The 26,198-nt window shown below is 38.1% G+C and overlaps 1 protein-coding gene across 2 annotated transcripts in view; it reads left to right on the top strand.

Moving 5' to 3' along the window:
• GRIP1 (glutamate receptor interacting protein 1) overlaps window positions 1-26,198 on the top strand; it is a 236,293-nt gene that overhangs the window by 123,297 nt on the left and 86,798 nt on the right. For both annotated transcript variants that reach the window (XM_075149234.1, XM_075149243.1), the window contains exon 2: window positions 2,717-2,797. In XM_075149234.1, coding sequence (XP_075005335.1) covers window positions 2,717-2,797 — 81 coding nt within the window. The remainder of the gene's footprint in view (window positions 1-2,716; window positions 2,798-26,198) is intronic.

Here is a 26,198-nt window from a genome sequence, read left to right as displayed (position 1 = left end):
GCAGTGTGATTTTACTGTTAAATGGGCATTGAAAGAGAATTCCTTCCTGTCCTGGGAACAGTTCCCAATCCACCAATGATACAATGGCTCATTGTTCTTTCCCAATAATAATTGGGCGTATTTTGCATTAACAGGGGTTCAAAAGTTTATAAAGCAACTTTTTGGGCCTCTTTTTTTTTGCTGTGAAAGTTTATGCCTACAGTACCTAACCCATATAAATATCTGATAAGTTTTCAATGTTAATATGCTTAAATTAAAATACTAGCTTACTCACATATGCAGTCTTAGTTACCTTTCATATCTGCCAGTTGTTGAGTAGAAATTACTAGACTTTTTGCTCAGGCTCCCTAGTAAGTAATACAAATGTGCATTCCCCTCCCCTCATTGGTGCCGTTAACCAGAAAGATTTGCAGGCTTGTCCTTTATTCTGAACTCAGGATAACCGCAGGTACTCCTACTGCAGTGCAATATTGGGAAAATCCTATTCCAGCGTGGGATTGTAGATGATTTACTCATTTGCTCAGTGACAAAGATTCAATGAAAAAAGTCTGGTTATGAAAATTCTTCTTTCCTTTTTGCCCTCCAATCTGATGACAATAATTCATATGTAATAAGTCTGACTAGGAGGGGACTGTTTTGTTCTGTAAATTGATAGATTTTTCATAGGTAGGGCATACATTCAAATAGGGCCCAAAAGTCATCACCATCCATTGGTTCCTGAGAAACTGTATTATCTTCCTGCCCACTTTTTAACAGAAAAATGTGTGTCTCATACTATCTGCTGTCATGTTCAGCACCTGCAAATAAGTAATGATGGATGGGACACGTAAGCCACATGTTATTGAGCTCTGGTTTTTTTAGTATTGATATGAGTTAGCAAGGCTGTTTGGAGAGCCTTGTCTTGAGTTTGAGCTCAGCGGTGCCTCTTCTATGAAAGAAAAAAGATAATCCTACTTCCTTCTGAAGCTCTAGTCCACTCTTATTTTAATTTTTTTCTTTAATGAGGGGATGTATATTCTGCATATGCAATAATATTAGCTTTTCCACTTTCCTCAAACAAGAATAAAGGTTTATATGGCTACCTTTGTCTTAAATTGTGTAGCTGGATCTATGTTAATATTTTTTCTGTATTTTCTGTAGCTGACAGCTTTATTTTCTTGGAGTTTGTACTAGCATACCATATAGTCAAGCCTGTTATCTTTCTCCTTGTAACAATGTAAGTCCCTAAAGCAATGGGAGTTCATATTACTGTAGAAAAGCCAGTTATAGTGTTTGTTGAGGTATTTTACCAATATACGTTCTTCATTACTTGCTGCATTTTCATCAAGGTGCATGGCTATGCAATAATCCTTTGTCTTTTTCTTCTTTTTTTTTTAATTCATTTAGGGTTTTTGTTACTGCATCCACCTAACAGAAGCAGAGTTCACTGCAGAGGTTCTGGTTTTAAAAGCCAAGGAGATCTTCTAGTCACTTCTTTCTGAGACCTGGTTTTAAATTAAATTATGCTGACCAAACCCTTATCTCACTTGAATAAAAATGGCCTGCTGTCTTTGATGCAAGTTTCTAGAGGAGTTTGAGACTTTGCAAGACGTATATAGTGTAATCAGCAAAGAAGGCTTATAATGTCAAGAGTATCCGCTGAAAAGAAAAACTGATTCTCCAGAAAATGTTTATATGATTCTACTTGATCTGAGGATGCTATACCAGATAACGTAGTCTTTGATTCCTTTACCCATTGATCTGTATTTAAGCATGTATTCATGCACATGCTGTAAACTCATCGGTCCTTCACAACCTGAAGGAAAATATGCAAATAGAAGGATTTGATAATACTTTAAAGTGTTTGAGCACTCGATTAAAGGACGAGCAAGACAGAAGCCTAATTTCTACTGATTCTGTTCTTTTGGTTGAAGTAATAAAATACATAATATTATTTCTTCTCCTTTGTTCACATTTCTTTCCTGAGCTTATAGCTTGTCCTTTTTAAAGCTACGATATGGTTGATTTTTTCCTTATTGTCATTCTACTCTTAAGAGGGATGTAGAAGTGACTCACTTTCTACATAATGCTGCCTTTAATTGATGACTCATCTGCTCATCCCACCATTAGTGGCCTCCTAGGCACTGAGGTTGATCAGTAGGTGTTCCACGTAGCCTCCTATTTAGACACAGACTGTCACAGTGCCGTTCTTCAGGCACAAATGTGCCTGGCCTATTTGGCAACAGCTTCCTGATGTTTTCCCTGTTCAATCGTTATGACAGAAAAGTAACCACCCACTGATAGATCCCAAAGGGAAAGCAGTGCATCTTTACAGCGGAATATTCAAAAGCTTCTGGAAGCCTTTCACTCCTGAACAGGGGTGGTACCTCTCTCACTCGAGTCTTTGACATGTGAATCTTCTTAACATGAGAAAAAGGAAAGTCTCTATGATTATGTTAAAACCAAAAAGGCCTTTGTATATCAAACCTGTCATCAACTAAGCGCTATCTCCGATTTGAGTCTTATCCCATCTTTTTCAGCTCTGCTATTCAGAGCCTTTGTCATCAAGTCTAAACATGACATTGAGCATTGAGTCAGCATTCAGAAATACCCATCCTCATCTAGCTCACAGCAGCTCTTGTGCTCTGCATTGCTAGTTCACACCGTATTTGGGTTAAAATTACATTGTTTTTAACATATTTAACAGTAACTGGAAGTGTTGCTTGTTTCTGTTTAGATGAGAGTCCTTACACAAAGTCTGCAAACCAGGCAAAGCCACCTGATGGAGCACTGTCTGTGAGGAGACAGAGTATTCCAGGTAAGACTTGCTTTGCTTTTTATAACACCTAACTTGTTTGTGAACAGCAAGGTAATACTAATCAAAATTCAACTAGTTATAAAAAGCAAATGAATTACAGTTACTACTAAGCAACTTTATAAGGAAGGTTCCATGGGAGCTGTAAGGAGTTCCCACTGTTAGGTTACCTTGGGCTTTTGCTGTGAAGAACATCCCTGTGTCTCTGTCTTTTGCAGCGGATTTCCGACATTGATCATGACAGCCTTTTCAACAGAGGCTTGCGTATTTGAAATCTGTTCTTTGATATCTGGTTTTGATGGTATAGGGAGATTGGCTCATATTTTCCACTGCTGATCGGACGGGCTCAGAAATCTAACAGAGCAACACTCTGTCAGACTTCTCATCTTCACGTAAGCCATCCTCGTCTTTTCTGTCATCCTATTGCACAAAGCTGGACCACTAGATCAATGGTTAAAATATGTGTTCTTCAAACCTCAGTCTCTTTTAATTACTTTCAACAAGTCTGTCCATGAAAAGCAAGTTCTGTATGTATTATGCAGCAATCTAAAGGGATTTTCACCTCAAGTAAAATTTGAGAGATTTTGTAATGGAAACAAATGAACAGTGACAAAGGTTGCGTACAGGCAGAATAACTGATGTTGCCAGTCTCACCTCAAGCACAGTAACCTCTGACTCGAAGGGAAGATATATTGCGATAGAAATCAGAAACTGTAAGGTCATGTCACCCACCTTCTAATGACTAATGTTAATATTCTCTGCACTCCATGATCGTCTTACTGAACAAAGTCACACAACCCACAGGGAGGTTATGGATACAGGGGATGGAGCTCAGACCTTTACCACTGCCAGGCTCAGATCTCATCCCAGTAACTATAGTGTTTCAGAAGGACCAAAGTACATGTTCTGTGGATGCTTTGTGTGCACGTTTGTATGTGTGAGAGAGAGATGGATGATTTACTGTTGCTCATAATAAACATTTTTGTCTGTTGAAAACATTCTAGTGGTTTAAAGATTGTTATTTTTATGGTAAACTCATGAAGATCATAACCATTGTGAAATGACATGACTACAGTCTCCAGTGTACAGTTATTGTTATGAGAAACTTTTTGATTATACAAACACCAACCAGATTTTTTTTCTCCAAGTCAATACAAATCAAGATTCGTTGTTCTTCAGAGTGAATTAAGACCTCTATACGGGTAACCTCTTCAGGTAATGCTTTAGTTCATAGGTCACTAATGTTTAACATACTGAGTATCTACTTTTTTTTTTTTTTTAATCTTTTGAATTTTTTCACTGTGAACTTAGTAATTGTCATTTATGGTGTGGTTATTGTATTTATAAAACACTTATGCTAAGGTCCGAATATAGACTGAAGTTCATGGTTTCACATGACATTTTGAGAACTCCTGATGATTTTCAGTTGTGATCTTTAAGGAGAAGGTTTGATGAAAGTTGAAGCAGTGCAATTTTTCTTTAGAGCATTGGGTGAGATTAGGAATTTCAAGTGTTGAATAGTCATCATGATCAATGAGCATGTATTTTGAATTTTTTTAAAAGTTGCTGTATATTCTGGAGTTTTTGAGAGCATTGCAGATAAATCTTTCCTGTGTGCTGTGCATGAGTCACACTTTGTTCAGAGAAATAATACTGACAAGTGTTTGGTGAGATGTTCTCTGTTTCATTTCAGGTGTTCTGAAAAAACTGATCTAAGCTTATGTATGTTCTTCATTTTTTAATGTAGTGAAGACATTTATCTTAATGTATTCTTGTGTCTCTTGACCATAGGAGCCCCAAAGGATAAATGAGATTGAGCTGGTTGGATATTAAAAAAATAATAATTAAAACTTCTTCATGCCCTGACAAATTCACATTCTAGCACAGTGGATGTTGCGGGTTTAGATACATAAATATCTAAAAAAAAGTCCTTTGTAAAACTAAGGACTGTTTTGGGAAGTAAATTGAACGTTTAGGAGTTGACTGAGGTTTCTGAAAATAACCCATACACTTTTCTATCACTTGGACACTGAGAAAATTTGACCCCACATTTCATATGTAAGCTAGCACCTTTTGAATAGCATCTATTCTTGCTTGTCTGTGGGCAGTTTATCCACATTATGGATTAGTCTTGACAGAGATGCAGACGCATCCCAGCTAGCCAACTTGGCTTGGCAATAAGAGGAGTACTAGTAGGATTAACTAGTAGCATTACTAGTTTGAGACCAGAAGTAGTACAGCTGCTTTTGCTTGGGGGCAGGATCTGGCTTCTGACAGTATGTACGTCAGCTCCAAACAGCTTTAGAATTGGAAGGTATGATGCAATGAACCTGCTAAATTCTTCTAGACCTGGATGGAGACATGTCAGCTGGAGTTACTGTCAGTAATCCTTACATGCAGAGCATACGCTGTATGGAAAGCATTCATTTCTATTCCCCCCAGATGGTATGCCTGATAAAACATCACATTCCTGAAGTGCTGTTTTTTCAGGCTTGAAGCACAGCAGTGCCTTTGACAGTATAGCTGTCTGATCCACTGACGCTCTGTCATTCCGGAGACACAGATGGCAGATGTCCTATTCCCAAGGAATGCTCTGGCCATTGAATCAGCCAAGAGAAAACTTTGGGGTTTTAGCAAGGTAAATGAGCTTATACTGAGCTTTGCACAGGTTTGAACAGTCTGTGGAAAAAATACTAGTGAAAATATGTATCCAGGGTGCATGATGTAAATCTTTCAGCGCAGTGTGGGATTGTGTCATCTCCCTGTGCCTGCTGAAAGTTCCTTCTCGTGACATTTGAATTCACTTTAAAGGATTCCAGTGCTCCTTCCTTTGGCCAGATATCAAAAAGAGGAGCTTTTGTTGCTGTGAGACCTGAAACTACTATACCAACTGTAAACCCCAAGAGGTTGGTTTTATCCTTCCATGTGAAACTGTATTGAAAGTGCAGTATTGATGAGCAAAGACTGAATACACAGAGAAGTAATATAATTCTGTAGAGGTTACATGGAGCTCAGGCTTGGTTTATTTTACAGGAAAAAAATGTTGAAATAATCATTTTATAATTAAAGTGAAATGAGCACATACTGTGAAATCAGTGCACTGAGTTTAATTCCTTTCATCCCCAGAAGCAGGGAATGGATTAAGCATCTCTCTGGAGCAGAACTTACTTGCTTGCTTAAGATGCAGAATGCATTATTCATGTGATGAGACTACATGTCATATTTATCATGTCTTCACATGGCGCAAAATCAACAAGCAACAGAACCTTTCAAAGGGATTTACAGAATTGCTGAAATTATAGTTAATTCAAATTATATGCATTAATATAATTGCCGTTTGAAACTTGGACTTAATTTTGCAGATGCATAGGTGTTTAGTTATATATACATGATTGTTTGAAACATTTAGCTTTGCAGTCAGAATTTCTTAACATGAAAATGAGGCTTGAGGTAACACCAGCATGATAAGCAGCCTGCAAAATAAGAAACAAACGGATTTCTCCTCTGAACCTTTAAATTTAGACTGTCAACCAGTATATAATGAAACCTTATTGCTACTCTGCCCATGTAGTAGGTTACAGAAGCCAAGGGGGTGTGTACCGTGCTTCAATCAGGAAATTATCACTGTCGGACTAGTACTTAGGCACATGGCACATAAATGAAAGCAAGGTGTTTCAAAATTCATGGGTAAGACCCTTCCCTCAGAATCACAGATGCAGTTAAAAACACCTGTCATTTAAAAAGGAAGTATTTGTTAGCTAACCTCTTGTTAGCTTGTTAGCTAACCTCTTGAATCCCTAGGTTTAGATGGCCGTAGTTCCCATTGAGTTCCTGGGCTGAGGTTTCCTCCCGGCTTGCCGAGGGTCCAAAGCGGTGCCTAGCCAAGGGGAAGCATTAGGTCAATAACACTTGAGTCAAAGGTTCCTGTGGTTGCTTATTCCTGTGGGAGCTTTAAAAAGGGCATCAAATATTCCAACAATGTCAAGAGCTGATGATGCTGATAAAGAGGCACTTTGAAATCAAGGAGACTTTAACATATGCTTAAAGATAAGCATGTTCTCAGTGCTGTCCTAAGTATAGATAGGCTGAATAGCTGCTCCCATGCTTTTCAAACTAAAAGTCAATGCCTTCTTATCTAACAACATGGAGAAATCTGTCGACGCTAATGCTGTGCAAATTGTTCACTTCATTTATTTATTTGTCTATTTTCAATTCATTCACTGAAAACTGGGGTATGGAGGGGAAAGAAATGACCTGACACAAGCCTAAAAATAATTCCTCCATGAAACAAAAAAAAGACACCATAAATTTGAGGCTGATTAAAATATTTCATAAAATCTACAGCAAAAGTTTCATTTTATTTTTAGTCCAGTTCTGTACGTGCTTTTTATTGAGTCTCAAAAGTAATTATTATTAAAAAAAACATTTTAAAATAAATAGTCAAAACCCCCACGGTTTTTAAAGAGCTGAAATGTTTCAGCTTCCTGATGTTTTATTTTTGTTGACTGAAATAATTAATAAGTTTCAGTTAAATTCTGCAAATAGTTTTGGTTGGGTTGAAAGTCTATTTTTTTAGGGAAAAGCTAATACGGACCCAATATGTTTGACATTAAATTTAAAAAAATCCATACTTTTTACTTCTTGCATCTGCTGACTCAGACATCTGCACTATGGGAGACTTCTAGAAATGTGAAGTTTTGTGCCTGAAGTGGTCAAGGGCTCAGGACAACTATAATGCGAACTGTAGTCTGGGACAGCTATTTGAATCATCTGTGAATTCAGAGATTTGGCTAGGAGGATTGCAGTCGTGTAGCTCTCTCTCTCCTAAGTAAATTCTTGTTCAAAGAACCAGCACCGAATAACAAGGAGACATAGTGGGAATATTTCCTCAAACAGAGGAAATTTCCTTTTCTCTGGGACAGAAGAATGACACAGCTGCCTGCCTTCTGCCCTTAATGCACCTAGCAAAAGGTCCTTGAAATCTTGTCCCTCATCATGTTGTCTTTGATCCACTGTTGTTTCATCTCCCACCTAACCCTTGTGCTCCAGATGTGCCGGCCCCTGGGTCCTACAGGAGCTATAACGCCTTCCCAAATCTCATTCCAGCTGTCTTCTACTCCATGGTGATACCTGATCTGCTGAACAGGCAAATTGTCTGTATTTATGGTGAGAGTGCATGCCAACCCTTATGGAGAAGAGCAGGAAAGACCAAACCTAGACGTTGTAAACCATTCCCTTGACATTTTCTCCACCATGGGGAGCCTGTTTTTCTCTCTAACCAATTTTTTTATTATTATTTGTCATTTGCAAGTTTTGTATGCAGTTGCAGGAACGTACTAACAGATCAGTTGTTAAAATAGGTCACTCTACTCTGAAGGAAAATTGTCAAGACTTTGAAGTCTGAAATTAAAGTGACCAGACGTGTGTGAATACTGCACTTTCTTTCCACACTACCTGATTCTTTGAAGCATGCTATAATACGGGTTTCCTCTTTCAGCGCAGTGTTTGATCTCAAAAACAGAGCTAGCCGTCAAACTGGAGGGAAGACACAGAGTGAATGTACAGCCCTGAACGCATCCTCTGCAGTGGCTCAAGCTCTGGTATTGCTGTTGCTAGCAGTTTTGCAGCCTTGTTTTGGGGGAGTTTGGTAACAAAATTTTAATGCAAAAATGAAATTTTAAACAAACATAATTTTAGGGTAGGCTGAATTTTGAACTGCTGAGCTAGAAGGGAGCACATGCAAATCAAAGAACCTTAAAATGCCTTGCAAGGATAATATTTACAGAGCTGAAACTAAAAAAATAATTACTGTATGATGTAGTGTCCTCAGTAATTGCTTAGGACACAAAATATTCCTAGGAGAAGTCATAAAATACTAAATTATTGTAATAAAAACAATAATTAATGTCCTGGGAATTTTCAGGCTCGGAAATGTTTAAATACACAATGTATATGTCAGTAGAAAACAGTAAGGCAGTTTTCCTCTGATCCTTGGCTCTGAACACATATAGGTGCTATTTAGCTGTTTACAAAAATACTAAAATACACCTTTTTTTCCCCTCCCTGACCCACAGCCTGCTGTGAGGAAATGTTCATATTCTGTCTCAGGCTACACCAAATGTGGCTTTCCTGAGGGGTTTGTCTACTGCCGACAACTAACGAACTCGAATGTAGGTCAGCTGGAAGCTGAAGAATTTTAAAGACCGCTCTACTTTCTTCACTATGATTTTGGGGTTTTTGTAACATATAGAAATGTCTGTTTAATCCTAAAAACAAAAATATATTGCTATAGGAAAACAAACAAAGGTTGTGAAGATCTAAGAAAATAATTGAGAGTTAAAATATATATATAATTCCAGGATCCTGTATAGATTACAGTTAGAGATAGAACTTGTGATCCAGTTACAATGTGCTTGAGTTGCCGATATAAAATTGTGTTAGCTGAATTTAACATGCTGTGCTACAGTTTAAATGAGGAAAAGGTCTGTACAGCACAGTATAATACTAGAATAGATAGAGTGCATTATTTTTCTTTTACAAGATAATCTCGGAAATAAGGGAGAAATACAGAAAGTAAATACAGAGAGATAGGAGGAATTGAAAAAAAATCCACATGGATTAAAAAAAAAAAAATTAAATACTTCTGATGTGATCCAAGGATACAAGTTTCATTAAATGACACTGCTTAGGAGGGAAGACGGCTCCCAGGTTATTCTTGTTGTAGCTCAGCTGTTAACATCGGAGCCAGGTTCACAGTGACTGACAAATGTGACAGAGAGATGATCCATCCCCAGTTGGTAGATGTTTACCTATGTGCAAACACACCTCCAGAGCCAGTTTTGTTTTCCTCTGGGATTAAAATGGCATTGGCAAGACAGCAGGTGTTCAAAAATAGCTGTTCTCATGCTTGCAGTTAACTTGGTTCAATTCCTTCAGACTCCTGTGTCAAGTAAAACCACAGATGTGAACGATCCCGTTATTTTTTGACAGAGTGCTGCTAACTTCAGCAGCCCCCTTTGCATCATTTGCTGCGGGGCAGCCACCTTCTCAAGTGATGTTACTTAACTTGTACAGACCTCAGTCACCTTTTCCAGCCTCATCAAAAGAAACCTGCCTTGCCTTTGACTTCAGATTCCCTCAGATTTCGTAAGCACTCCAATTTTACGGATGCTGTGCTGTCTTGCCCTCACATTTCATTCCCTACCAAAATATTAAATAGTCTTCACTGGCTAACTGGTTTTGCAGATTAAGAGCATGATTTGCCTGAGGAAACCTGTCACAAAATCATCCCCTACCTTTTCATAGTTCTCATTGTGGAAAAAAGAATTCACTGCAGAAGTAAAAGCTGAAAATAATATATATCTCTCAGTAAAGGCCAAGTTAGGAAGTTGAAGTATGCATCTACAAAAGCAGTTTTTTCCCTCAATTTGCATTTGTCTCATGGACGCTTTTAATGTCTACTTTTTAAAATCAGCACAGAATGCTTAGATTTGCCACTGAAGAGATTTTTAGCTTTTAGAAATCCATTAGCAATAACCTGTGCAGTTGCAGTTATTATGGTAACTATCTTGGGTGATTTCCTAGTAGAAGCAAGTGTTTTGACCTGTGAAATGCAGATTACAGGCTAGTAAGCTTTTCTGCACTTGAGGTGTTTATTATATCTGCAAAGTCATTTGCTGATTTTCATGTTTGATGAGAGGCTGCAGTTGCCGTATCATTTACAGTCTTCCCTGTGTATTTGTTTAACCTGCTGGAGGTTTATCAAATGGTCTGTGAAGCATCTGCAGAGCTACATGTCTTCTACTTCTCATCAACACTGGAAATTCCTGAATTTACTTTCACATATTTAATATTGAAAGAAGGAAGATTTCTTCCTTATCCTCCCTCCCTTCCACCAAAATAACTTTGTTGGAATGATTTCATAGATGGCATTCATGTAAACATGTTTCATACACAGATAAACCCAAAAGAAGTTGAGCTCGTGTAGAAAATGAAAAAAGCCTACTGAGTTCTTACCTAAATGAGATTGCTGATGATTTATTTATACATTTTCTTTACAGATGAACAATTACCCCACCATGCCAGTGCTTTTCAATACTGAAAAGGATTAGAATAGACAACAATCTAATTTCATTCCTTTCACCATAAATGAGGAAGAAAATGCATTAAAGGCAATACTGTACATGAGGAACACGGTGCTTTTTCAAATATCCAACTGATATGAGGTCTGAAAAGTTAAATATCTTTAAACTATTTTCACTTCCATATAGAAGTTGATTATGGGCACAGCCAATAGCAGTATTGTTGCTGATGGTACCAAACACCTTCATTTATGGATATTTGGATTTAGTTGCATGTAATTTTACCAAACTTCAGCCCTTCAAAATAAACTGTATTAAATTATTCCAGCTGCAGTTTTTCCCAGCAAAATCAGTTTAGGTATATGTAGTATGATGAGGATGAAACCCCATATAGTATTTATAACATCATTAAAAAAACTGTCTCAGCTATTTAGCCCTCGCGCACACACATTTTGGGGCAGAGATGGCAATTTTGAGTTAATTGTTCTGTATTCAGCAAACGTGCTTGCAGTGTGTACATGTGCATGTACTCCATTGGCCATTTGTTAGTTTGAAGCACAGGTCCCTAGTGCCTGCCTTGCTGTCACTTTGACACCACAGGGTTTCTCAGTGGTGCCTGGGACCTGAAAATAGGCTGGGAAGCACCAGGGAGTCCCATCTCCTGGTTGTTTTCCTGCACAACTTCGGCATGCTTTCTGAACTCCACAAAGGGAAAACATCCTTGTGATAGTTGGTTTCATTAATTTTAATTAAAGTGTTGGTGATGTCTGTTGAAAAATTTCTTCTCCTTTAAATGTGTGTGTTAGAAGAGGGAGCCGGCTGTAGAGGCCGTGTGAGGAGAGAGAAACTAGGAAAAACCAAACAAAGATGGTCAACAGTAGACTTGAGAGGTATGGAGACCTAGTCTCTGAAAGAGAAGCTGGACAGGCTGGGTGAGTTTGGAAAGAGGGAGGAAAGCCATATGGTTGTTAAAGGTCATGGCAAGAGGTGACAAGCACAGGGAGATCTGTAACCCTGTGACTGTGTAACTGATCACAGTCCGTTCCTGGCTGAACACAAGACTCGTCAATCCCTATAATCTCTGCTGTCCATAAGTTGTAAAACACTCTTTTTTGTGAAACTGGACTTTGTCCCATGTGGAGTAGAACAGCTCATCACAGTTACCAGAGATTCTTTGTGGTTTTAGGTAACTGAGAAGCTAAAGCTTGATATTGACCTCTTGAAAACCACAGCATTTCCACAGGATAGCACGGCTGGATTTTCATGGGGGAGGGAGGGGGGTGTCTTCAGAAAAATGGAAATTACATGAGAAGAAGATCCATGAGGATGCTCAGGTTCCCCCTGTGTTCAGAAGTGAGGAAATGTATTTAAAAAATTTCAGGTAATCTCTTTTTCTCGTGGGTGGAAATCTATTTAGACATTCTTATCTATACTATTATCAGTCCAGTATTGGAGCAAAAATGTGGATTCAACAGAAAAACTGATTTCTGCATCATTCAATCGAGACAATCATCCTGGATCCAGTATCATCAGAGAGGAACAGTAAGCAGTAAACCTGTGGATGCAGACTGAGTCAGTGGATTCAGAAGGGACTGAACAAATTAATTGGCAAGAGATTCATATGTAAGTATTACAAAGACTGAGGAGCATTGTACCCTCTAATGTGACAGTACTGGATGTTGGGGAACTGTGGCAGGACTGGACTGGACAAAGTAGGCAGGCTCTCATTCTCTCCCTAAATAGGACCTCACTTTCTTGCTTTCCAAGATGGGGCAGGACTAGACGGAGTGTTAATCTGACCCAGTAGGGCATTGCTGTCTTTCAGAAGTCCTATGTTCCACAATGCTGTAGGCAGAAGCATATGACGAGCAAAAGAATCACCAAAGAAATCCAAGCATGTTCCTTCAAGGTCTGAGTAATTTGCTAATCTGAGAAGTTGAGGATAGTTTTTTATCATTTGCCTACTTGGGTCTTTTTGCAGTTGATAGATTCTTTTTATCTTAGAGTTATAGATAATTAACTTGATTTTTTTAATGATGTTTCTAATGTATTTTCCAATACCTCTTTAAAGGAGCTAATGCATGTTTTCCATCTGTTTTTTTTTTTTAATTTCCTATTCAATTTCTGCGGTGATTATAAATTCAGGGCATGAAGATAACAAGGAAATAATATATCATCTACCAAGATAACAGCACTGTCACACCAAAATATGCTATCCCAGATCTGGATAATAGCTTGCCTCTTCTTTTCAACTGTATCAGTGGGTCAAAGCTACTAGCTCTCACTGTAAACCTTGACTTGCACATCAAGATCTAAATTTTTTTTTGTTACAAAATTATGTCTATTTTGCCAATATGAAGTAGTTTGAAGTGTTTCATATGGATGGAGAAAGGGTTGTTTCTTTGCTTGTTTGTTTAATAGCATTTTCATGCTTCTTAGAATCAAAAGAGGGAAAGAAACTTTGGTGCTTGTGTGTCTTCCTCATCCCATCCCTGATATATGGGGCAGAGAGGTACACGAATTCATGCTCATAATGTAGAATAAGAGAGTTAGACATGTCTGTTTTGTGTAGGAGCTGTAAGACTGCAAGTTAATTAAAGCATCATTACAAACTAGTTTTTTGTTTGTGGTAAGAACAAAGAGCTCATCCCTTCAGGTTTTACTGTATTTATTGTGAATTTACATGGAATTCGTGGGCCAGGAGAGACCTTGGTGACCATCTAAACTAAACATAGAACTTCCCTGAATTTACTTATATTTCAACTTGTGTTTGAATTGTATTTCAGAGGGACATTCAATCTATTTAAGGTTGCCAGTGATACAAAATCCATTACAGCCTTTTGTGGTTAATTAGCCTCACTGCTTTTATTTCTAGCTTGAGTATGTGTGGTTTCAGCTTCATCTCATTTGTGATAAAGAGCTGTTTTTCATCAAAATTCCCTTCATCCTTTATAGGTACTTCATTATGAAATCACCATTTAATCCTCCCTTTTTTAAAGTAAACAAATTGTGCTTCTGCGGTCTTTTGCTCCCAAGCGTGTTTCTTTAACTATTCTGAAAGTTTTTTTCTGACTCTCCTGCCCTCTTTTTAGTTAGTAATGATCTTGTTGAATCGTGTCACAAGAATGAGATAAAGCATCCAAGTGACGGTCACTACTTCACTAAATACAAAAGTGTACTAAGTATTGCTGTGTAAAACTGTCATGTTTATATGTTCATGGTTTGCATTAATTATTCTGGCCAGTGAGAGTTTTGATCACCTGTCAGGATTCCCAAATCCTTTTCTGTCCAAGTTAATTTCATAATTAATTTACTGGGCACCTGTGTTTTTTTATATACAGGTTTATATGTATATATCTATTCATACCTCTTACATTAATAGAGTGGGAGACTTTATTAACTTTGTAGGTGATATACAGGCTGGCAGAATGCAGATGCTTATCTTTTTTATTTATTGTCCTTGTCCAAATTGAAGATATCATTCTGACTTTGTATCTGCATGGTCTTGGGAATCCACTGATGTGTGAATAAGCGCATAAAGAAGGCTTTTCAGTAAAGTCTCACTTATTAACAAACTGAAAAGAGTACAGAAAGCAAAACAAGGAGAATTTTAATAGGGTAAAATAGCAACAACACCAAAATCAAGAGATTTCAATGCTTTTATTCACAGAAAACATTGGTGGAAGGACACCGTGAATGTCAATCCAAGCAGGAACAAGTGCCAATCTTCAATGCTAATTGATTTTATCAGTGAAGCAAAACGAGCCCAGCTTAATAGTTAACTCTGAGACAAGATCCCACCAAGACCGTCTTCCCATATTAGATGACATTGTGACCCCAAGTACTTCTCAGATAAACAATATAGAAAATAAGCATTGACCTCTGTGGTAGTAAAAACCCAATGTCATAGAAAAATGGGGGACTCACACTGCAGCTGAATTTTAGATACCACTGACAAACTATGAGCGATCATACCTGGTAACACAGTGTGAATATTGATCCCCAAAATATTGCTTCTGTAAACAAAAGTTAGAAGTAAAAAATGATAGAGGTCGTATAGGGAAATCTTGCCATTAGACCAAGACTGCAGCAAAATGGACCAAATCTATCAAGAATAATAATGTTGCAGTATAATCAAAATTAATAATAATTTCTAAATAACTTACATGGAACATATTCACATGGGAGTAAACACATGTGCTTTTCCAAAAAGTTTTCAGGTTGAGTTCTGGCTAAAAGATACATCATTAGTTCTGGAATTGAAAATTTAGCAAGTGTATTTGAAAGTCATTACAAACTTGTAGCTACAAAACCAGATGCCTAGTAAGGAATTTCTGCAATTTTATGATAAGGATATCATTAAAATCCAAGAGTTTTATTCCTTACTCACTAACAAAAGGTAATGGTGCAATAGAAAGCATATAGTGGATGGGATCATAAAAAAATTATGGAGCTCGATTTACTTAATCCCACACCACAGAAAATAATAGACAAGCTGTTTAAATCAGTCAGTCTAGCTTCAGTGTTAGCCAACTAGGATGATAGCTGGACATGACTAATGTATGGCAAGATGTGCTTTTCATGGTCTGAGTTAAGAGTGTTGGGAGTCTTGGAGTATTTTTGACAAGTTATGGATACATTTTATAGTCCCAATTTTCTCTATGTACAGAGTTGGAGTAGAGTCTAGAACATTTTATATGCTGATCCAATGCACATTTTAATATATCCACTACCCTATAAAAATATCATTGACCAGTAGTCAATACATGGGGATCAGAAGATATCAGGGCATCACCTTGAATTTTTCTAATGCATGCATGATTTAAAATTAAACATTATAAACTCAAAACCGTACCAAATATTCTTATCAGGTGGTAGCAGTTAGCAGTAGGCTGGTATCTCTATCTCCATCATAAGTCCTGGGTCTTCACTGGGGAAAAACATGATGAATGTGCAGACCTGTTACAGCCTGAAGATCACCTGCTCCAGACTTTGCTAAACCAAGAAGGGAAAGAAAATCCAGAGCAGAGACTCTTATTACAGGCATTCTGTAATATGTATAAACTAGATACTTCCTGGAAAATATTGCTGGTAAAGCTGGGTTGGTTGGAAGTAAGAATTTTGCAGTATTTCTAAATGAGCAAAGCTTCAGGGAAGGTAAAGTGACGTCAGCACAGAAGTGCTGTCTCTCTTCTTTTGCTTGACAAATCGGTCTAAATTTTTTTGGCTTCTTTTTTCGCCCATTATGACTTCATCTCTGCTGGGAGGGTTTGACATTATATCCACGCTTACATAGTCGTGTTGGGGACATTTTGTTAACATAAATCTGCCCTTAGCAGAAAAGGGTTTTTGGGATGGGACCTGCAAGACATTTATGCAGAGTGAGCTTAGAAGAAAAATCCATGCAATTTGAACGTGTTTTATAAATGCTGAGAAAAAATTAGGGCAAATGTGTTTATTGAATAGGTTTGTTCAGGCAGAAATCACTTTTCCCATCTATTTTCAGTCAAAAAAATCTTGGAGGAGGTGACCTTCAGAATAAACTAAATTCTGGGAATTAAGATAGATCCTGTCTAGAAACATTTACCATTAGTGATTCTTCCGAATTCTCCAGTTTAGATAAATAGCTTTGTGCAGTATTAGATAGCATCAGCAGCCTCTCCTGCTCTCCTTAGGAAATCCCAGATTGTGCCTATAGATGATGCTAATCTTTCTGGCCATTTTAATGAACTGTTTATTGCGTACTTACGAGTAAAAACAGATCCTATCATGCCAGACGTTCTTTGTTGGTGTAAATCTTAGCTCCATAAGGTACATTTGAACTGGTATGATATACTCCCATTAACAGTGCTAAGGTAAGTGATGTTATAAAAATGGCAGAAATACTAAACATGTCCGCATGGCTGGCATAGGGTATCCATTATATGTATGCCCAAACTATAGGATAGGCTGTAAGTTAGGAAAAAAACAAGCTCTTAAATCTGAGTGTCTGATAGCAGTTAAGGACTGGAGTGACATCCTTAAAGATTTCAGAAGTTACAGCTGCAAAATTTGAGTCTGCAAGTAGAACTCTGGTCACTTTATTCGCCAGGAACTAATGGGTTAAAAAGGAGCAAATGAAATGGTTTGTTGTTACTGTTAAAGTGTTAATCTGACATAGGAAAACAAAGGGGGGAATTAGTTTTTTATATTTCTAAAGTCTAAATGGTGATGCTTTCTTGCATTAAAGCAACTGAAAATGAGAGTTAAGGAATCCAACTAGTTCAGGTTGATGCATTTGATATCGTACTTGGGACAGGCAAGCAATGTATGGTTTATGCCATTGTGATTGCTTTAGTCACGTGAGTAAGCCTATCACAATTTTTCAAAGCAATTTAACAGTATAATAATACAAAGAAAAAGAAGATTTGAGCACCAGTCTTTTCAGGTGAAATGAATGGCAATTGCAGATGCTCAGTGCCTGGTCTAGATGGAAATTTCCCAGTGATGCAGACCTCAGCTGAAAAACATCGATTTATTAAACGTGGGGTAGTTCATAAATACAGTGACGAAGGATAACTGAACTGCGTGTGAAACTACACTGGCGTGGGGTCCCCAGCCTTTGCAAGCTTCTGGGCACACGGCACAGCCTACCGCTGGGAGCAGCCCGGTGTAAGCAGCAGTGAAGCAAAAAAATACAGGTCACAGGGAGCAGAAGTTCATTTCCTTTCAAAAACACCACATGTTGGTATATCTGGAGAAGAAAAAAGTTTCAGAATGTATCTGTTAGTGTAACTTTCAGGAGTTTTATACCAAACTGGAACTATATCAAATGTAAAAAATAGAATTTTCCCATAGTTTTTCCTCTAGTTCTGGTTAGCAAATTGTACTGTAAATGATAATAGAATATCTCTGTGCTGAGGCCTCTGTGTTGAGAGAGGCCTGGTGGGTTCCTTAGGTGATTTTGTAAACTTAAAATTATATAGAATTTAAATATTTCCTTAAAAAAAAAATGGCAGTATATCCTTTAACAACAGAGGAGAGGAGAAGCAGGGACATCTCGTGAGTTGTTTGCATGGAGTCAGCAACCTGAAGAAGTGCTCACAAGCAGGCAGTTTCCTTCTGTTTAAGAACAGCCTTGATTAAGTGACAGCTCTTTTTCGCAGACAATCTTACTTTAAAATAAATAAGTATTTTCAACAAGCGTGCTTTGAGTCACGTTAGCAGTTTCCCCTATTAGCATCCTTGTTGAGATTCTGTACATTGCATTTTGCTTGAAACAAAAGATGTCATCGAAGCCTCCAGGTACTACTGTTTAGCTGAATCTTTTTCTGATTTGATCTATTTGAAGATTTTAGCTATTTCTTCAATTCATAGAGACACTTACCTGTCTGTCTTTGTCTTAACCTCCTGGTCACTGAAAGGAGAGAAAGCCATTGCAATAGACTCAATGAACAAGATGTGTGTTTGAAGTAGACGTGAACCAGAATGTATAGTTAGCATGTCTTAATATTTTTGGAGAGGCAGGTAGGTGTAATCATCTTTGTTCCTTTTCACCTGAAGTTTCTGGAGGATAAGAGGAAATGTTGAAAGAAAAGCCAAAAAACTTTCCTGTGAAACATGCATCACATTTTGGAGTCTGACAGAGGAAAATCTTTTTTTCCTGCGGCATGTAATAATGAGACTGCTGCGGGATAATATAAGCCTCTTAAATCGATGTCACATTCAGATTTTCACTGAGAACTGCATGCAGCTTCTTGAAGTGACCTGAAGATGAAAATGTTCCTGTTGTCTCACAGGCGAATACGTGCAATATTACTAGGGGCTAATATGATGCCATTTCAGTTTCTGTGCTAATTCTGTGGCATATGCTGGCAATTTAGATGACAAAAGAAATCGCATAGGTACATTCTTGCAGCTGTGCATTTTACTGTTTTGCTGCAGTGATTTTTTCAGCAAGCTTGACTATCTAATAAGTTAGTTCATGCAAATGAATGCATCTGTCTTCATTCCTCTTTGCCATTAGTTCATTGTGCATACATTAAACCTTAGGGAATAAGTACAGAGATTGATTAGAGAGTTAGAGAGTGCAGGTTAGCAGCCAAGAAATGCCTGAATTATTCCTTTTCTTTTTTTCCTTTTTCTTTTCCTGTTGGCAAACTTCTTTTACATAAATAGTAAATCCTTGTGGATTTTATTGACAGCTAAAGTCATCACTACTCTTGTGATTTGGCAAATTTTAATATAAGCCAGTAGCTTATTTTGTAGTTCTTTAACCCTGGTTTTCCTTTGGTTTTAAGTGTATTTTTTTCTTCCTCCTGAGTGTTAATTAAGTTAATGGCCCTTTTGTCACAGGCATTTTTTTTCTACTGTAAACACCTAATAAAAAAACTTAGTGCATCCTATTTGTCATGTGTTGTTGCATATTAAATTTCCCCCTAAGCCATCCTTGTAACTTTAATTTTATATCAGACTGAAGTATAGAAAAAGAATGAGTCATTATCAGATCACTTTTTAAAACATTCGTAGCTATGCATTCTTTCAGCCTATTTTTGAACTACCATCTTCCAGAAGTGGACATTGCTGGGTTGTGGTTTTCCGCAAAGGTAGAGAGTAAGCAAACTATAAAGGTATCAGTGATCACTGAGCACAAAAGACAAAAAGTAAAATCTGTGGGAAGTATTCACTCTCATTTTCCATTTTTCTCATTCATTCTCATTCTTTTTTTAATTCATTTCTCATTTTTCCAAGGATTGTCTAATCTTCCAGACAGAGGCTTTGATAAACCCTTTTGTCATGCTAAGTCTCCCTCGATATGACCAAGTTGAAAGATAGGGTGCGGGTATCATTCAACTTTGTGTGTTCTACAAACAAAGAGGTATATGACCCCTAAAAACTTAAAATATCTGCTCCTTAATCCAAGTACTAGCAAAAGTTCTACTGGCCCACTCTTCCAAATTTTAGTCGTCATAATATATAGTAGAAAATTCACCATCCATTATTTGAATGCCCACACAATAGTTTATCTAAAAAGGAGTGACACCGTTACTATATTCTTTTCTGATCCTTACTGCTTCAATTTTGCCATGATACTAGTGATCTCAGCTCCAGGTCATAAAAAGGAAAGCTGATGGTTTGTATTAACTAAAATGTTACATTATGTAGCAACTGTAGACCATGACAGGCAACTCAAAGTATGTTTAGTAGAAATAAATGACAGCTCAAATGGAGAAATGGGATCTAATGGCACTATTGCTAAAACTTACCTGGTAGCCACAGAATGTTGAAACATTGTAAGGGGCTGCAAAACATGTCTTAATGGCAAAAACCTAAGCAATTCAGGCAGTTCTTAATCTAAAAGGGAAAGAAGATTAAGAGGTGATTTGATCAGAGGTTGCAGTTCTGTATCTGCAGGGAGATCCTGAATGTGATGGTGGTAGTATAATGAGATCTTTGGATTGAAGGCTTGTCTACTCCAATTCAGATAGAAATTACCTGTGCATGTTGCAGATTTTCCATCACACGATGCTTTCAAAGCCATGTTGGATATCTTTCTAAAAGCTAATCTGTAGCTGCAGATACCGCTATATCACGTTTCTCTGCTTGTGTCACTCAGGAGATCAGGGAGAGAATTGTTCTCAGTGGTTCCTTCCTGCCTTGAAATGCACAAATGCAATCAATCCTGTAATCAATCCTGCCTGATCCATTTTTGTAACTGTAGAAAACAGAGAAACTGGAACAGTCAGGCCGCGCTTTTGTGAATAGTGTCACCTCAGTACAAATAAGCACTAATTAGCAAGCGTTCTCCTGGTGCTAATTTCTCAGTAAAGGAAATGGAGAGGATGTTGGAAGTGAATCCATCAGAATTACGGGAAGAAGGTTTATAAGTCAAAATACCATGTCAGCGTCAAAGCTCTGTGCTGTTCTGCACAGCAGGACTTCCACTAGCAAGGGAGGAGGGTTACTGAAGCCTTCATCCAATTCAGACAGAAATCTAAAGGCTAATGTTGTCAAGGAGCTCTGTCCTTTCTTCATCGATAGTGCCTAACAGAGACATGCAGAGGTGTTCAGGGAAGCACAGCTGATGCACAGACCACTCTTGAGTTTAAGACTTGGTTGCTTATAGCACTAAACAAAATTTTCAAATAGGAGTCACTTGTTTTATGTGGGAGATACAAATTTGAGATAACTGTGGATGTAAGCGCCAGCTCAAAAGTACCTTCTACCTATTCCCCATCCAAGCAAAAAATTGACATTGTGTGGAAGCAAAGAGGTTTGAGCTCAGGAAAAGGCCTGTATTTTCTATTGAAGTGGTTGTGAAGATTGAGACCATTGAGTTGTTCATCATTGTGCTTGTTTTGCCCTACCCTCCAATGTCTTTGCTTCAGAAAGCTCCACGTTGACAGTTTAGTGAGCTGCTTTGGGTCCCGCACACGTTCAGGAATTTCACTGCCATCACAGATAATGTGGACGCAGAAAAATGCTTGAACTTACTGAAACCTAGTAAGTGCCTCCAGGTGGAATGGGTCCTTATCCCAAGATAAGGAAGTTGATCATTGCAAATCTTCAAGCATGCAGGTAGTGATCGACAGATAGTGTAGATACTCTCCCAAAGAAAGATTGTAGATACTCACCCAAAGAAAGCCATCAATGAAAACACTAGAACTTCACAGCTAGCTCAAGGAATAAATGTGCTTTAACTAGCTTACATCACTGAGCGAGTTTGTAGTTCACACTGCATCTTTATTCCAACCATGTTGCATGGTGGTACGTCAGGGATAAAATACCTTTTTTGTAGGTAATAATGCAAAAGAAAAAAAAAGTTTTGTTGGTATGATTCCACTAAATCTGCATCTTCTTATTAAAAGTATTCATATTTATTGAAGCCAGATGTTTTAATGTTTTATAATTTTATTAATAATTTTTCCTCTAATTGAATTTCTCTGCCAAGATTTGCTCAGGGATTATGAATGGTAATTCTGTTATTTTTGACACTCAAACTTGAAGCATATCTTACTTTCTAAATCCATTTTAATTAAAATATGTTGATTGTTCTTCAATATACTTATAAGAATTCAAGCTTGTAATTTGATTCTTTACCTATAATAGGGGATTATAAAACTGTACTCTTGTATGTTTTCGATTTCCTTCTAAGCAGATGTTCTGCGTTGCGTTACATTCCACCTTTATGGGCATCTACACAAATTCAGAAAACAGGAAGCATATGAGCAAAAACTGACAGAAAGCTACCTTAAAAATAAGAACCCCTCCAAATGGCATGGCAGTTTTAAACATTTTCTCAGTGGTTGTGATTTTGCCCTTCCTCACCGTTGGGTTTTCCCACACAGTCCAAAACTAGGTGGAATAAAAAAAAATTGTTTTCACATATCTTCTTACTTTTTGCATTAGTTTTATTCCTCCATAGCCTTGTCACCAGCCGTCTCAAGAAAATATAGAGAAGGAAGGGCTTGTTGTTTTGGCTGTGTGTGGCCTGATACTTTCAGTCCTTGATATAGGGTGAAAAACAAACGACAGAGAGAAGAATTCAGAATTGGTCACTGACAAAGAGTCCTAGTAGCCCCAGCTAATAGAAGATTCAGAAGCCATCATCTGTATTGAGATAACTCAAGTTAATCTCTTTGCATGTGCAGTATCTGTCAAAGTCGCATGATAAGTAATTTTAGACTTCTAATACTGGAATGTTAGGGTTATTTTGTGTATCAACACACATTCTTTATTTGTTTTCTGGCATTATTGTGCAACCAATCATGTGAGCAAAAACGAACTAAAAAATGTATTTGAAACTTATATTTCATTATGGAATTTCTGTGAGCAGGACTATTCAGAGGACCAAAAAGCCTGTTGTTCCCTCACCAGCTCTTGTCTTGCTTGGAGAAGCTTCTAGCCGTGTGGCCATCCAGCTCCCACCCTAGTCTGCGTAACTGCTGCAGTTGGCCCAGAGAAAGCTCTCTGCTTCTTATACAACTGCTTCTATGGACCACTTTTCCCTCTCTTAAGTTCAAAGCAGCCTTTTTTGCATCCTCATGTGACACCATCCATTGCAAGTCAGCTGTACAGAGATAATTCTTATCACTGCTCTATGAAGCCCCTTCTCTGTGAAAACTAGTTTTAAGCCATGCCGGTTTTGCATTTTCTGACAAGTGCTTTTTACCACTCCTGTTGAAGAGGGGTGGATTCAGACACAAGCAGGGTGTTGGCTCTTGAACATGTGCTAGCATGGCTGTGCTGCTGCCCGAGAAGCACTGGGGCGGTTGTCATAACTGCACTGTAGGCTGTGGGCTGGAAATGTTATGCCTTACGAAGGTAATAATGGTTTAACTCTGGTCACTGTAAAAAATGAAATGCAGTTCTCCAACAGCTGATTGTGGGTTTTTCTCTATCACACTCACAAAGAACAGTTTTTTGTAGAAAGTTTTTTGTACTCATACAGTCCTGCTAAAAATTTCATTCCTGAAATGTAATTACTGAAGTTATTGTGGTGTGCGTCGATAACTGTGTCATGTATCAGGTGTTTCTTCCAATGCTCCTCTGCTAAGAAATTGATGAGATTGTTGTCATTCTTAGAATGAAGAGGCATTTTTTGTCTGTTACTGGCTTTCAGTTGGTGGTTATTTGATTTCACGTTTGGGATATTTATATTAATTTCTAATCTTTTTGTGTATTAACAGAGTTTCAGATGTAATGCTTATGTTTGACGCTAAATTGAAGACCACCCCTGTTGTATGCTTCAGTTTTGATTTAGAGGGAGTTGACTGCCAAGGTATCCGTTCTATGCCTTAGAATATGACAAATGTACCCAGAACCAAATAGTGCGAGAACTAAGCTCTTTTTAGGCAGGAAACCAACCAGCCCAGATGTGAGCTCTGCTGCCGTGTCCTGCAGGCCTGGTGTTTTCAGTGAGTTATGTGATGACATCCTATGTATCGCGGCCTGTGGTTCATCATAAAATATCATTATTTGCTTTTATATGTCATGCCTAGGCCAGGAAACAGTCAGACTTTTTCCAGTTTATAAGCACTGGTGGAAGGTATTTGTTTTTTAGATAATATTTCTGCAGTGGCAAAGTCGTCTTGTAGATGCTCTTATAGCTGAAAAAAACAGAAAAAAAGGATTGTCTAATGCCCTGTACACCACCAAAATAGCTGTCCATATAAACTGAGTCTATTTTAGGCAGTTTTTTGCAAGTGCCTGAGCCTTGCCCATCTCCCTTGCTTTCACTGAAAATGGTACGACATTTCACCTGTACAACACTTACCCAAGTTATCAGAGTCACGTTAGCCCGGCCGTTGTCACGAAGCCCAACCTTCACTGGCGTTGTTTTAAATTTACAGTCCCGTTGGTAACTGCAGCGTGTTGTGCCTTGTGGATGTGCTCTGATGCACCTCATACCAGTTTGTCTTCTGCTGTGGGTTGCTGGGTTCTGAACTAGGACTGGTTTGGGGATTGTCCCTCCACAGGCTGGAGGAGATGGCACAGAGAAGGTTAAGGTCAGCTTCATGTTTTCAGATTCTCTTCACCGGTGTGGTTTTGCTTGCTTGTTTTTAATAAAAATTTAGGTGGTTTCGGAGTTAGTGACAGCCAATCAGGAAAAGGGCAACAAGGAATGGAGCATTCATCAGCTCTTGACATCCCTCTTGTCACACTCAGAGAAATACACCTACCCGCAGGACTTGAAACATTGAGTAGATGTGATGTCCTCAGTATAACAAACTGCTCTCTGTTTCTTAGAAATTGACTTTATCTTTATGTGATTTCTTATTAAGCCGTGAGATGCCTACTGGAATGTAAAGCGAAATGTTTCCTCTGCAGAATTTCTGCTGACATACAGGGAAAATCCATACAAGGACAGCATTGACTGTATTTTCAACAGACTTACCAATTACTTACTTATTGATTATGTATGCCTTTTGGTAGGAAACAATCAATAATAACAAGTATTTTTTTACTTTTAGGTTAAGTTCCATTTATGCCCTGTTCCGGCTGCACTGAACAACCTCATTCACTAGGTGGGCGATACAGGCACTTGACCTAATTGTGTAGATTTTAGGAGTTTTCTTGGATTTTAAAATGAAATTTTCACAGAAGGGACACAAAAGAGATTCAATATCTGGAATGAAGGCATTCCTGAACTGTTTTTCAGTTTTACTTTAATAAGTAAATTAAGATATAAAATTGTAGGAATATAGAAAATAGGTGATAAAACTTTTGATTAAGAGTTCTCTCAGCTTTCCAATGTCGTTCTGTGAAAAAATCTCTTCTGTGGTCTAGTATTTAATTTTCTTTTTGAAGAACCGAATATATTCCAGGTTCAAAAATCTCATGAGTCAATTTATTTTTCATGCTTTTTATTCATTGAAACATGTTATTTACATACATCAAAAGGGAGGAAATTACAAAAAGTCTGATCGTGTATAAAATTCTAGGAACTTCATCATGATACTATTTTCCTTGAAGAAAAATTAATTTGACACGGTGTTTCTTGGATTTTACATAGCTGCAAGTTGTTCCATTTATTCATCTTCTTACAGTAAGATTTACCCAGTCTTGTATTTGAGCACCTGCTTGTCTTTGAAGTTTTCTTGTCCTATGTTGAGTATCCCTGGAGTCTTCTAGGTTGCAGGGCAGATCACAGTCTTGTTACACCAGCTGACCCTGCTGCAAGTCAGGCACACGCAGAACCTAAGAAAAGCATCCAGACCAGGAATTAAGAAAACGACAGCAACATAATGTTTTCTTTAGAGTTCAGCTGCTACATATGCTCCATCTTACAGGACTGGAGATCTAAACGAAGCTCTTTGGATCAGAACCTTTCTTTTAGAATAGAATAGAGTATTTCAGTTGGAAGGGACCTACAACGATCATCTAGTCCAACTGCCTGACCGATTCAGGGCTGCCCAAGTTAAATCATGTTATTAAAGGCATTGTCCAAATGCCTCTTTTCCATCTTATGTCAGCATGTGTGTAGAGGTATGTGTGTCTGTACAAGTATGCGTGTTTGCACTCCCCTTGCCGAGCCCATCTCCAGTCTTCAGCGGGTTCCTGAGCCTTGTACCAGAGGCAGGTGGATGCCAGCAAAGCTGCAGGGCAACTAGTGCTGCATGGACAGATGTGTGCTCAGGATCGCCCCTGCAGCAGCAGGAAACGATGGCAGTCCTGGATGCTGATCCCAGGGACCCAAAACCCTCCCCAGGCCAAGGGAAGGCAGGACCCCTGTAAGCTGTGTTTTTCTGTGTGCTGCTGGAGTTGTTAATGGTGGGAAGGGAAGAAGTTCTCAAGTGTGTTTCTCCAACTGAAGTGTAAAATGGTATTGATTTGGGCTTTTT

Source organism: Calonectris borealis, chromosome 1 (genome assembly GCF_964195595.1).
Source record: "Calonectris borealis chromosome 1, bCalBor7.hap1.2, whole genome shotgun sequence".
NCBI classification, from domain to species: Eukaryota; Metazoa; Chordata; class Aves; order Procellariiformes; family Procellariidae; genus Calonectris; species Calonectris borealis.
The sequence above is the reverse complement of the archived record's forward strand: the minus strand, read 5'-3'. Positions and strand labels throughout refer to the sequence as shown.